Source organism: Pteropus alecto, unplaced genomic scaffold (assembly GCF_000325575.1).
Source record: "Pteropus alecto unplaced genomic scaffold, ASM32557v1 scaffold7, whole genome shotgun sequence".
NCBI lineage: Eukaryota > Metazoa > Chordata > Mammalia > Chiroptera > Pteropodidae > Pteropus > Pteropus alecto.
Window position 1 is genome coordinate 41,370,444 of NW_006494614.1, and position 12,972 is coordinate 41,383,415.

At 39.0% G+C, this 12,972-nt stretch overlaps 1 protein-coding gene across 3 annotated transcripts in view; it reads right to left on the reverse strand.

The window, feature by feature from the left end:
- Window positions 1-1,381: 1,381 nt before the first annotated feature.
- UBR2 (ubiquitin protein ligase E3 component n-recognin 2) overlaps window positions 1,382-12,972 on the reverse strand; it is a 99,639-nt gene continuing 88,048 nt past the window's right edge. For all 3 annotated transcript variants that reach the window (XM_015600427.2, XM_006926549.3, XM_006926550.3), the window contains exons 41-47: window positions 12,169-12,299; window positions 11,092-11,200; window positions 9,069-9,125; window positions 7,456-7,533; window positions 6,395-6,565; window positions 4,820-4,921; window positions 1,382-3,568 (exon numbers count right to left, since the gene is read on the reverse strand). In XM_015600427.2, the coding sequence (XP_015455913.1) occupies window positions 3,427-3,568; window positions 4,820-4,921; window positions 6,395-6,565; window positions 7,456-7,533; window positions 9,069-9,125; window positions 11,092-11,200; window positions 12,169-12,299 (790 nt within the window). In that variant the 3' untranslated portion in view covers window positions 1,382-3,426. The remainder of the gene's footprint in view (window positions 3,569-4,819; window positions 4,922-6,394; window positions 6,566-7,455; window positions 7,534-9,068; window positions 9,126-11,091; window positions 11,201-12,168; window positions 12,300-12,972) is intronic.

A 12,972-nucleotide genomic window follows, 5' to 3' on the forward strand; every position in this document is an offset into this window, starting at 1 on the left:
TCAGGGAGGGGATACCTTCCCAGTCCTCGGTAGACTTGACATTGGCTTTAAAGGAGGATACATCAGTCCTTAACTCCTGATGGCACTGTCTTGTCCTCCAGAAGATAAGTATAAACAGCAAAGTTAAAGAGAATGACGTATAAGGATGGTGATGAGTGGATTAAGCTATAAAGGACAACTCCTAGCTATTTACCCAAGAGGAATGAAAACAGGGCCACACAAAAACCTGTACATGAATGTTTATAGTGGCTTTATTCATAATCACCCCAAATCACCCAAATATCCTTCACCTGGTAACTGCCTAAGCATCACCCAGTGATGCAAACACAAGATAAAGGGAGCATGTGTTGCTATTTTGTGTAAATTCATCTGCTGTATCTGCACGATAAAATGACTCAGTAACCAAAAGGAACATGGATGACTCTCGAATGCATTAGTTTTCCTATTGAGAGAAGCCAGACTCAAAAAGCTACAAAAGGCCTATTTATATAACATTTTGGAAGTGGCCAAAAGAACAGAACAAGATTAGTGGTTGCCAGGGGTCAGGATGGGTAAGGCGACCGTAAAAGAGCATGAGAGAACTTCTTGGGGAGTGATGGAACTATTCTAGCTCTTGACTGTCCTGGTTGTTAACCAACTATATGCATTTGTCAAATGCATAAAACTGCCCACTAAAAAGGGTTAATTTATTTGTAAATTAAACGTCAAAAAACCTGACTTAAAGAAAATAAGAATAGGGACAGAGGAAGGGGTGTATCAGAGGGCTTTATGTATCGAGTTCTGGAACTGATGACATTAGGACTTGGGAAGGGAGGACTCCGGAAGCAGCATTAACGACCAGGAGACAGAAAGCACAATGGAAACCTTGCTTTTCCAGTTTGATGCTTTCCTTTCAGGAAGATTTTTAAAAGCACAGCAGAGTTCTTGTAGGCAATGCTTCCCCTGCAAACACAAGATGTGGTTCCCTTTCTACATGTGTCTCTCCCAAGTGGAAAGTGTCCAGGGAGGTGTAAGAACAAGGACCTGGAGATAACCAGGTAAGGACGAACAAGAAGGGTTTAAACCAGGAGATGTCTTGGAGCCCGGAAAGACTTCAGGTACCATTTCCCTAGTGATTTGAAGTGCATGATTCGGAAAGGTCACAAGCTGTCATAGCCAAGGCACATAAAATCTAATCAGCTGAAATGATGATCAAGCTTTCTTTGGGAAGGTCAAGATCGTTTGGCTAATGGCCATAATTGACACTAATAATATAAGCATCTTACATGTCAAGCTAATACAGATGTCCCACTTTATTTGTAAGCAAGGTGACATGGGGAATATCTCCATGGCATTTAAGCGTGTGAAAGAAAACAGAAAAAAAATGTAGGCAGACCCGAAGTAATGTCAACATCTAAAGCATTTATTTTGATATCTTTAAACTTTTTACATATGATACATTCCAAATTTTACAAGTTTTCCACAGATATTAAAGTTATAGCCAATTTATTAAACAGATATGATTTTCCCTGATATGAAAAGCATGTTACATAAACATTTCCACAATAAACATAATACATGCGGAACAAATCATGAAACTAAGATGATCTGATAGGTAGGGAAGACAATTAGCTTAATGATGCAGACACCAGAAGATAAAGGGTGCGCATATTGCTATTTCATGTTAATTCATCTTTATCGGACTCCCAGACATTCTCAAAGATGGAATCCAGGGATACTCTCAGCTAACAACAGACTTCTGTGAAGTCAGTCCTGAAAGCTGGAGTGTTGTTATGACTTGAGGAAAATGTCTGTGATCCATTTACAAGGGAGAAACCTGATCTTTATCATTAAAAATTTAATCTTGGCGACCATTATTAAGAAAAGCCAAAAGAAGCTGAAGTTAAAAGCTAAATGGGATGTGACAAAGGCCAAAATAAACATTAAAATCATTAAGCCATCTAAAAAGCCCAGATCTTAGGAATGGGATAAAGGCCAGGAAAAGGGGGGGAACACTGGGTTCTAATTTAGATTTTCTTCCTGTTGGGTGAGAAACACCTTCTCTTAGCTGGGTGAGTCAGTCCCAAGCAAGAAAGGCCAAGATCATCCTTTCGGAAGACCACCCTGGAGAGGAAGCAGTGAATGCAGCCTGTGCGTCCCCACTTACTTTAGCCTAAAGTATGGATTTCTGACCTTCCTCCTGGGTATACAGTGGGTTCTGCAAAGTTGAGGGGAAAGGAACTTTTAGATGCAGTTCAAAGGAAACTGAAAAGGTTACGTGCATCGGCTAAAAAAAATCCAAGAGCCTTTCATTATTCATTTGTCTCTTAGACCCATCTTAGAGAGGCTTCGAATTTATTCCTCCACTACCATCTGCCATCACTCTCTGTGTGTATTCATGTTCTCAGTACGCGTGTATCAAAGGAGAGTGACGGTGTGGTACTAATAGTTATAAGCTACTTTACTAAGCGGCTATCATTCTAGGAAGGCACCTCTCAGTAAAAACAATAATGTTAAAAAGTGATAAAAGCCTGGGCACAAAGGCTGTCCCAGGAATGTACTAAGTGAGCCAGCAGGTAAAGAGCAATCAATCTACTCCAAGAAATGCCAGTGGGGATGGGGTGGGGGAACCTCGACACCGAGTTCTCATTTTTTTTTTTTTTTTTTTGCTAATGTTCGATTCTAGATGCACACACTCTCAATTTAGTCTTAGAAATAAGAGACTATATCATCTGAAAAATAAGGATACTTAATAAGTTTTGAAAAGCCCTTTAAAATGAGTTTTTCCTCTTAAAGCCAAAGTCTTGCCAAAAAAAGAAAAAAAAAATCCAACTTTCCACAGCCCTGAAAACCACCCAGAGTATGAAGCAGCAACCTCCTCCCCTTCCTCCCAGGGGCTCCTGGCTCCCGAGTGCCCCAGCCCTCTCACAGTTGACCGAGACCAGGGAATGCCCCTTTCTAAATCCACTGCTTTGCTCGTAGAGGTAGGGTCCCGTCAGCAGAGGGGACACTGACCAAGTCCCAGTGCTGACAGTCACTGAGAGGGACCAGGAAGTGCAATCCCAACAGACCACAGAAACTGCTTCCTGCTGCTGTCAAACCAGATTCAGGCCTGGAGTGCTCTGCGATCAGTAATGTAACATGGCTCAGACTACTGGGAGCGGTCAAATGCAGTCCGACGCCCAGAGGGGCTGCGTCCAGCCCAGGAAGAGAAGCTCCTTGCAAGAAGTTATGTTTGAGGGACACAGCAAACGGTGCAAGAAAATCTGCTGACGGAAGATGATTTTCATCAGTCCCTGGAGCCGGAACTATAAAAATACAACTGGGGGGAAAAAAAGCTTAAATAAAGAATTATTTCGAAATCCAGTAGAACTTATTTCCTACTCTCTTTCTTGAAAAGCCCCTGGGTTACAAAAATCCAAGTTTATGTTTTTGGTAGCCAAGTGATTATAAATGTTGCCAGTCAATGCCAACCAGCGTCTGATTTGCTTCCTGCGCATGTCCAATTTCCTCTGTGATACTGTGCTGGTGCCAGAGCTTCTGAATCTTCTTAAATCGCTCTTTGCACAGATGTAAAGGATTTCCCCGTCTGGAAAGAAGACAGATGTCACTCTGGATGCATTCTGTTTATTCATCTATTATATACTGTCCCCCGACCTTTCCTAGATTAGGAAAAGTTATGTTATTGGTTTTAGACCCTCTGCAAAATTTCTGTTCGGCAGGATACTGTGGCTATTAATACGTTACCTTTGAAGGTTTGCTAGGAGGAGCTGAAGGGGAACAAATGCTGAAAAGAGGAAACTGTACACCAGCTTAGACTGGAGTGAAGGAACAGGGCTGGGTTTGAGCAGAAGGGGCTGGTTGAAGAGGCTAAAACTACCCATTCTCTGTCCATTTTGTTGGTTAAATGTAAAAAAGGGAGGGGGCGGGGAGAGGATGAAAGAAAAATTACAGGGGTACATATGTTCCTCAGAGTGTCGTCTTTCAGCCACAAAGTCTAATAAGCAAAGCAGCCAAATGTGAGTAACATCTGGGTCTAATTTAACCAAAGCACAGGTTTTGGTGAGTTCATGCCTAGAAACTTTGCTCCCAATTCACAGTGCACCTCTCACTCTAACCAGGGCTCGTGCTCCTAAGAGCCTAGGTGCCCGGGAGAACAGGAAGAGCCATTGCCAGGCGGCTTGTTCCTGTAACGCTGCGGTCAATCTCCTGGGGCCTGTCTCTAGGCCTTTAACTTATGCTCCCCGAGACTGACAGTTATACCTAGGTTAAGACTTTTACTTCCTTTGGGCAAGAAGAGATGGTCTAAAAGAAGTTCTGTAATGGTGCTTGAGGAAACTGCTGTCAGCATTTTGCTGTGACATAACAGAAGCTACCAGAGTGGAAGTGATTAAGACTCAAAAACTGTTGCATTTCTCTGTATGACTTCAATCTTTGATTCTTACATAATAAGATAAGCTCATCTCTTATCAATAAAGGTTTGCTCTCTTATCACCTGAACAACACTGGCTCTCCCCACACAAAGCCATACAAGTCACAGAGGGCTCTCCCTGCAATGCTGTGGCACTGTGGATGCCACATGGTGATTCAAACAGTTCTGGTTCTCCAGCGTGAGAAATGGGAAAAAGGTGCACTGTTTTGTTCTTTCCCCTTATCTATTCTGAGCGAGGAGTGCCAAACCAGGCAGTTAGGTTGCCCTCCTTGGATGAGTCCGCAGATACCAGCCACCTCCGCCAGAAAAAAGCCCCAGCATCAGGACCACACGGCTCGTGTCCACCATATAATGAAGGCTCTGGAGATCCAGAGTCAGCCCACCCAGAATCCCTGGATGGGCCCTTACCTGAGTCCCTGGTCGGTCTCCCCATAGTCATCAAGGTAAGGAGGAGAATAAAAACAGCCTTTGGTTTTGCCGGCTAAAAATAGCACCTGACATTCTCGTACTCTGCAGAGAGACCATGTACACATTATATACTAGTAACCAAGGTTTGGATTCAGTTCCAAATGAACTGCAGTCTTATAAAAGCAGACAATACCAGTATTGGAAGAGAAACAATGACACTTATAGCGAAGACACGAAAGTATTAACATATCTGCTGAAGTTCTAAAAATTACTAAAATGGTTGTATTTTAATCAATAATGACTATATTGTAAATCAATACAGTGAGGGAGAGGAACACTGCAGATTAGGAATTGATAGCTCATGTAACAGCAGTATTTAAAAATTAAGTGTGAGAAAGTTAATTTTTGAACATAAAAAGTCACTGACATTTTCTAGTATTATGAGGAAATTATTCATTAAAAATGGTACACAAACATTATGAAATAGGTGGCATGAAACACAAGGCAATACTGTACGTGACCAAAAGAATTATGAAATATGCCAGGCAAGGGGAAAAGCTACTTTCACATTTCTCCTAAAGGCTATTTAAAGATTTGTCTCCTGAGCCCTCTGAGAGATTTGCCTGACTTTTTTTTGGATCTAATAATTCAGCTCAATTCAACATTTATTGAAAACCTATCATATACAAGAACTTGTCAGGCACTGGGGACTACCCAATGTCTGAGATAATCTGTGCCCCAGAGCTAAAACTCATGTCATCTCTTTTTTCCAAACCCTGAGATGGCTTCCATCTCACTTAGAGATGTCACCAGGACATACCAGGTGCCACGATTCTTCCCCTTGCACACACTACTCCAGCGACACCAGCTTTCTTGCTGTTCCTTGAACACGACAGACGTATTCCCCAGCAATTTTGTATTTGCTGCTCCCTACCTAGAATGCTCACCCCACTTTTTTATGTCTTTCTTTAAAAGTCACTTTCTAAGGGAACATTCCCTGGTTTCCTATTTAAAATCCAGTTCCCCACCTGCCATTTCATACTCCCTTCCTTTGCATGTAGCACTTTATCACTTTCTAAACTCTTATCAGTCTTTTTATTTCCTCTCCCTAGAAAATGAGCTCCAGGAAGGCAGAGATTTAGGTCTGCTTTGTTGACTACTACATTCTCAATGCCCAGTAAATAGCAGTCACTAATATTTGTTGTACACTGTTGAATATACACAGCTATATACAACAGCCTGTGATATGTATGAATCCAAAACCATGAAGACACAACAAAAGGACTAATTCTGACTTGATGTAGGTGAAAATCAAAATCAATTGGAAGTTTCACATTAGAATGAGGCATGAGGAAAGTAGAACAGAATTGTCATAGGGGTGGTAATAATGATAATGGAAAGCCCAGGGCAGATATGAGATGTGAGGAGACGAGGCTCTCTGTTTCTCAAATGAATAAAACACACGAGGAACAGCAGTCTCAGAATTCTCAGCAATGAAGCAGTTTTTTGTGCCATCCCTTAAAAGGCATTTACTGTGGCAGATACAAAGCTACAAAGCCCTCTCCAAGGCCTTACCTCAGGAAGATGCCCACCCCAGAACCACAGGAGTAGGTGTGAGCTGTGCAAGCTCCTACATCCTCCCCTTCCAGTTCGGTCTGACAGCAGTAGCTCTGGGAGCACAGCAGAGTTCCACACACAAGGCACAGAGTTGGGGCTCTGCTCTTGTCACCACCTGATTTGGGGCACCTCCGTGGAACAAAAAAACACAAGTCATTGTTCGAAAAAAGAGTGGCTGAAGAGCTGACAGTGGTTAAATCTCCCTGGAAAAAATTACACAACATCAAGTAGAGTTGAAGATACACACATCCTATGGTCTAGTCAAAATTATATCTAGAATAGGGAACATCTCGTACATATACACAAACAACTGGAGAAAAGACAAAATCATCAGTAAGAGGAAGAAATGTAAATTCTATTATCACGTAACAAAATACTGTTCAACAGTGAAAACTGATGAATTAATTTACATGTGTCAAATATATAAGTAAATCTTACAAACAGTATCAAATGAAAAAAGACAACATGTACAGTATAATGCCATTTTAAAGCTTGAAACATGCAAAATAATACTAATAATGCTTAGGAGCATAAACATTTGCAGTTAACGTCTGAATGCAGAGGAATGCTCCTCCTCCCTTAGAACGCTGGCTCTCTGCTGGGGAAGGAAGAGGGTGCCCCAGAGAAGAGATCCATGGGCATCTTCAACTGTCTGTGTAATGTTTAAGTATTTTACACTACTGATTATTTTTTATGCTGTTTGCATGTTAAATATTTCATAATGTATTAAAAATTACTAAGGGCTCTTATTACTTTATAGTGCAAATTGTTATTTATATAACCTTTAACGAATCAAACTATCAAACTTAGTCCCCCTAACACCCCCTTTTCTACATCTTATTCTGAAACATAGTGGAATGAAACCTTTTCATAAGTTAGGTAGTTCGAGTACTACGGATGTTATGATTTTCCTACCCAAACAAACAGAATAATAACGAACAAAATCCCTTAAATTCTATGTAGAGAAGTGAGTGTTTTCAGAGGTAGGAAATGCTCAACACTCTAATATCACAACTTACGAGAAATTAGATGCTTGATTAATGAGGCTGCTGTAATCCTCTGGAAGGTCTATTAATTTGTTAGATTCTCTTGGATAGCTTAAAAAAACACACAAAAACCCAGTTAATATGAGGGCATGTTACAACAGTGACAGGGTAACTCAGTCAAAATGAATAAAGGTAGACTGAGTCTAAATGACTGGTTGCTACCAGAGTGGTAAAAGCCACAGTAATAAATTAAAAACTCACACTTAAATAACCTTAGGGTTCACATTTTTAACTGAAAAGCTCAGAATAAATGAACAGGATAGTACACAGTACTTATCCAATCTGCTCCATTTAAGTGAAAATGTGGTAGCTCTGGGAAGCAGGGGAGGCACAGAAGAGGATGTTCACGCCCAGGCTCCTACCAAAAACCACCTAGTAATGGAGAGCCCGACCACAGGACTTAAGATAGAGAAGAGAGAAAAGATGTGCTTATTATGGGTGATCTTAAGGCAGACATGACTTGGAAGAGGGGAGAAAGCAGAACACCAGGCTATGCTGATTCTGTGACAATTAATTCAGATAAAATTTAAATCCAAATTCAACTGGTATTTGAGGCCTCACTCTCAGTGTGCACGCCTGCCCCGCACGGGCCAAGTGGTTTGGCCTTTGCCAGCTTTACCTACGGCAGAGGCAGGAGTGGACTGAAACCAGGAGGGAGCTTTCGACAGCGGTTTTTATACCAGCACCACTTGGGGAAAATTTTTGGGGGGGATATACATACTAGGAACCCAACTTTAGAGAAATTAGACTTGGTAGTTAAGGGCCCTGAGTACTTTTTAAGTTTCCAAATACACACTTGTTCTGATATACACTTTAGGTTGAGAACTACTGTTCCACATAATGAGTTTTCTGACTGCAGGCCGAACCATATACAATTGGTGATAGTCAACCATTTTTGACTTACAAAAGCTGAAATTTCAGATGGTTTGACCTAATAAAATTGGAGTGTTAAATCATCTCTGGATTTGGGACAGGTTGTGTATAAAATCAAAGAAACAGAACAGATAATCTCCTCTAGTCCTCTGATTTTTTATGATAATGTGCTTGGCAGAAGTAAGGAGATATTAACAGGTGAAACTTGTGTAATCACCTGGTAGAGCATACTTTACTACAGCATCAGAACGCAGTTGTCAAAAGAAATGAAGAAAAAATAAAAATGACTCATCGTGATTTGATAACTGCTGAAGCTTAGTGACAGGTAGTGGAGCCTTATTATGCTATTCGTTAAACTTTTGGATAGTTAGAAGTTTTCTGTAATAATAGAAAAAGGACAGAGCTAAGAAAAACCTAAAATAGGACCTGCATTTTCTTAAAGCATTTCAAAATATAATCATTTTGTCATTTGCTTCCTCTGCTAAAAATAATGCACTATATTACATTCTTAATTCTGATTCTTTACAAATTCTCACTACCACTAGACTAAGAAAAAAAAAAAAAATGAAGGCAGGTTGGCCTACCTCTTGGAATCACTAAAGGCCTGGGAGGTCAGTGTTGAAGGAATCCAGCACTTAATACCCTGCTTCCTTCCTCTCTCCCTTCTTCCGCGACTTGCCCCCACCCCAAGTCTTTGACGATCTTTGACTTACCTGATAGCATCTCTTTTACCTTCTAGATATCTTTTAACTTCAGTGTTCTGACACCAACTTTAATGTAAATGAGGGGTGGGGGGAGGGAGAAGGAAAGAAACCACTTTTTAGTTTTGAAAGGCTAGAACTAGACTTTTTTCCTCTCTAAATCCAGTAAAGAAAAAAAACTTTTTTGCTTAATCTATTAACCTCATCAAAAGAAGCTTGGAGGAATACCATAATTTGTTTGCAACTTTTAAAATTAAAAGAATATGACCTGTGATTTTTTAAAAGCAAGAATGCTTACTATATTAAAACTTGTGACTATTTATACTATTACCCCAATTTGGACACTCCAGAAAAATCAGTCTGAATTAATGACAATCTCTTATTATCTGGAACTAGAACACTTATATTAAACAATTTTTTTTTTATTGTAGTGAAATATACATGACATAAAATTTACCATTTTAAAGTGCATATAGTTCTGTGCCATTAAGTATATTCATATTGTTGGGCAACTGTCACCACCATCCATCTCTAGAACTTTTCCAACTTTACAAACCATACACTTGTTAAACACTAATCCGTTCCTCCCTCCACCAGTCCCTGGCAATCGCCATTCCATTTTCTGTCTCTATGAATTTGACTACCACAGGTACCTAATAAAAGTGAAAACATGCAATATTTGTTCTTTTGTGACTGGCTTATTTCACTTAGCATATCTTTGAGGTTCATCCATGTTATGGTATATGTCAGAATTTCCTTCGTCTTTAAAAATATCCCACTATATGTGTATACCACATTTTGTCTATCCATTCATCTACTGATGGATATTTGGGTTGCTTCCAACTTTTGGCTACTGTGAATAATGCTACCATGAAAATGGGTGTACAAGTATCTATTTGAGTCGCTGCTTTAAATTCTTTTTTAATACATACCTAGAAGTAGGATCACTGGATCATACGATAATTCTATATTTAACTTTCTGAGGAACTGCCATACTCTTCTAGAGCAGCTATGCCATTTTCTGTTCCTATCAGCAATGTACATAAATTCCAATTTCTCAATAGCCTCACCAACACAAATTATTTCTGTCTGCCTTTTTGATTACTGCTATCCTAATGAGTGTGAAGTAGTATCTCATTGTGGTTTTGACTTGCATTTTCCTAATGACTAGTGACACTGAGCATGTTTTCATGTGCTTATTGGTCATTTATATATCTTCTTTGGAGAATTCCTTTGCTCATTTTTAAATGGATTGTTTGCCTTTCTGTTGTTGAGATGTAGGAATTCTAGAGACACACACATGCGCGCGCGCGCACACACACACACACAATACCTACTAGATATTAATCCCTTAGCAGATATATGATTTGCAAATATTTTCTCCCCAGATTCTGTGCATAAAATAGCTAAAATTTAAAGTAAGGGTACTGGACTAGGTAACCCTTAAGATTTCTTTCAATTTCCAAAGTCTACAGAACAGAGTCCTTAACCACAGCTGTCCCCAACCTTGCTTCTATGAGAATCTAACACCTGATGATCTAAGGGGAACAGAGTGCTTAACCACAGCTGTCCCCAACCTTGCTTCTCATAGAAGCACCAGGGACCGGTGCTTCTATGAGAATCTAACACCTGATGATCTAAGGTGGAGCTGAGGCGGTGATGTCAGTGCTGAGGAGCAGCCACAAATACAGATGAAGCTTTGCTGAATTGCCCACTGTTCACCTCCTGCTGTGCAGCCCAGTTCCTTACTTGTTAAGCAACGGTTGGGGACCCCTGCTTAACAAGTAAGTTGATCAGAGGAAAAAACATTTCTACCACCTCTCTCCTTCCAAGCAAATATGCTTATACTATTCACTAGCTGGGCAAAAATCTTACCACAAAGGTAAATCCTTAAATAAGAAGGCCTAATCATCATAATTTAAATTACATGGATTAAATTTTGCCAGGCTCACTGCCTGAGAATTTTGCAATATATGCGATAAACTGAAGTTGTTTACATATAACTATTCAATGAAGAATAATGTATAATCATTACCTTTCAATCAGTAATTTCATTATCTCATCATTTTCTTGAAAAAGACAAATGAGGTTGTTTGGCAGGGAAAGATAGTTACATAAATGTTCAAAATGGCTTGTTCCAGAAACTGCGAATGGAGAAGAAAAGAGTAATGCATATGACGACTAAGAGTAGATCCTATACAAGAGTAAGCAACAGCAGAGCTATGAGGAAAGAGTTCAAATTTTCTAGGTACATAACTTGTAGGAGTTAATAAAATGCACATGGAAGGGATCCACAAAATGACACAACTGAGAGTAGAGTCAGGTGATTCCTACACTTAACTGGTTACAATTTCTTGGTGTCTCAGTTTTATCTTTTGCAAAAAGTATACCTGCATGATCTTCATGGAGTTAGTTGAGAACATTAAATGACAAAAATAACATATGGTGCTGTGGAAAAGTTTAAAGCAGTACAGTAATATAAGATAATTTTTCATCATAGGAGGTGGATTCAAACAAACTCTAATCATCCCCGCAAATGATGAGGCAATCTAAAATATTCTATATGATGTCTGGGGAACTAGCTAAATGGAGATGCCACTCAACAAACTTTTAGAAAGCAGCATTACATGCAGGCACCCCAGGCTCTGTGCCAGGCACTATGAGATACAGTGATACAGTAAACTTTTAAGTCTACCTTTTATGAAATGGATCGAAACCGAATACAGAAAAACAACTGTGAAACAGTAAATTAATTCCTACATTAAGATTTATGTGCAATCATGGATTTTCTGAACTTTAATACTACAAGTTAAAATACACTTGAAATGGTCCGTTTTCACTTTTTAAAATCTGAGGAACCCACTTTATGAATAATAATCAAACATTTTAACATATGAAAGCAAAACAGTACATTTTTGTACATGTAAATGTACAAAAGCCACATTTCTGAGATTCAATAGTATCAGACATATAAATGCAAATTTTTCTTCTATAATAACTGTGTATATCACGAAAGTCAGTCATCAGTTTTCATTTTTTGCACATCACTTCTACGTTGTTGGAGTAATAGAATACACACACTTCCTTCCTTCTGAAAGAAATTAAAAATTACCTTGAATTTCAGGTGGAGAAGGAACTCCATTTAAGTAATGAAAAAACAAAGCAGAACACTTTAGGAAAGGCATGATTCCAGCTCTGACATTCCTCCACAGATGCCAGCCAGAGGGTATGTCTTTCAAGGCACTAAAAAGACAATAATGATAATAGGGAAATTTGGTAAGAGAAGGTCATTCTAGGTATAGCACACAGTGAAAACAGAGACAACTGCTATTTGGAATCGATGGTATACAGGCCTGAGAGGAGTGGGTAGCCCTGACTATTATAGGAAGTCAGGTATAAATGGTGATGTAGCCTCCAATACTGTTATTAAAATTTATAAAAGCACTATTGAGAAAGAAAATTTGGAAAATAAAAAATAACCATCCACTACTCTAGAAATCTTTTATCAGGTATTATTCTGGCAAACTATTTCCATACTAATCTTACACAGTCATAACTGTAACAGATAGAATTTAAAATTTACATGTTTTTCAGAACATCATAAACCATAATTTTTATTGAAACTGTAATATTCTGGAACATCAATCATAACCAATACCAAATTATTCCCCTGTAATTTAGAGTGCTTTAAATTCTTTGCTAATATAAATAATATCAGAGTGTACATCTTTTATGTCTATAGGTTTTTCTAAGTTGGATTATTTTGTTAGTGTGGATTCTCAGAAATGGAGTAACTTTGTTAAAAAACAAACATTATAGTTATTGACTTATATCATGACAAAGCTAAATGAAACTTGTACCAAATCAAAACGACTCCAACACTATATCAAGTTCTAACAATTTCACTGCATTCCTG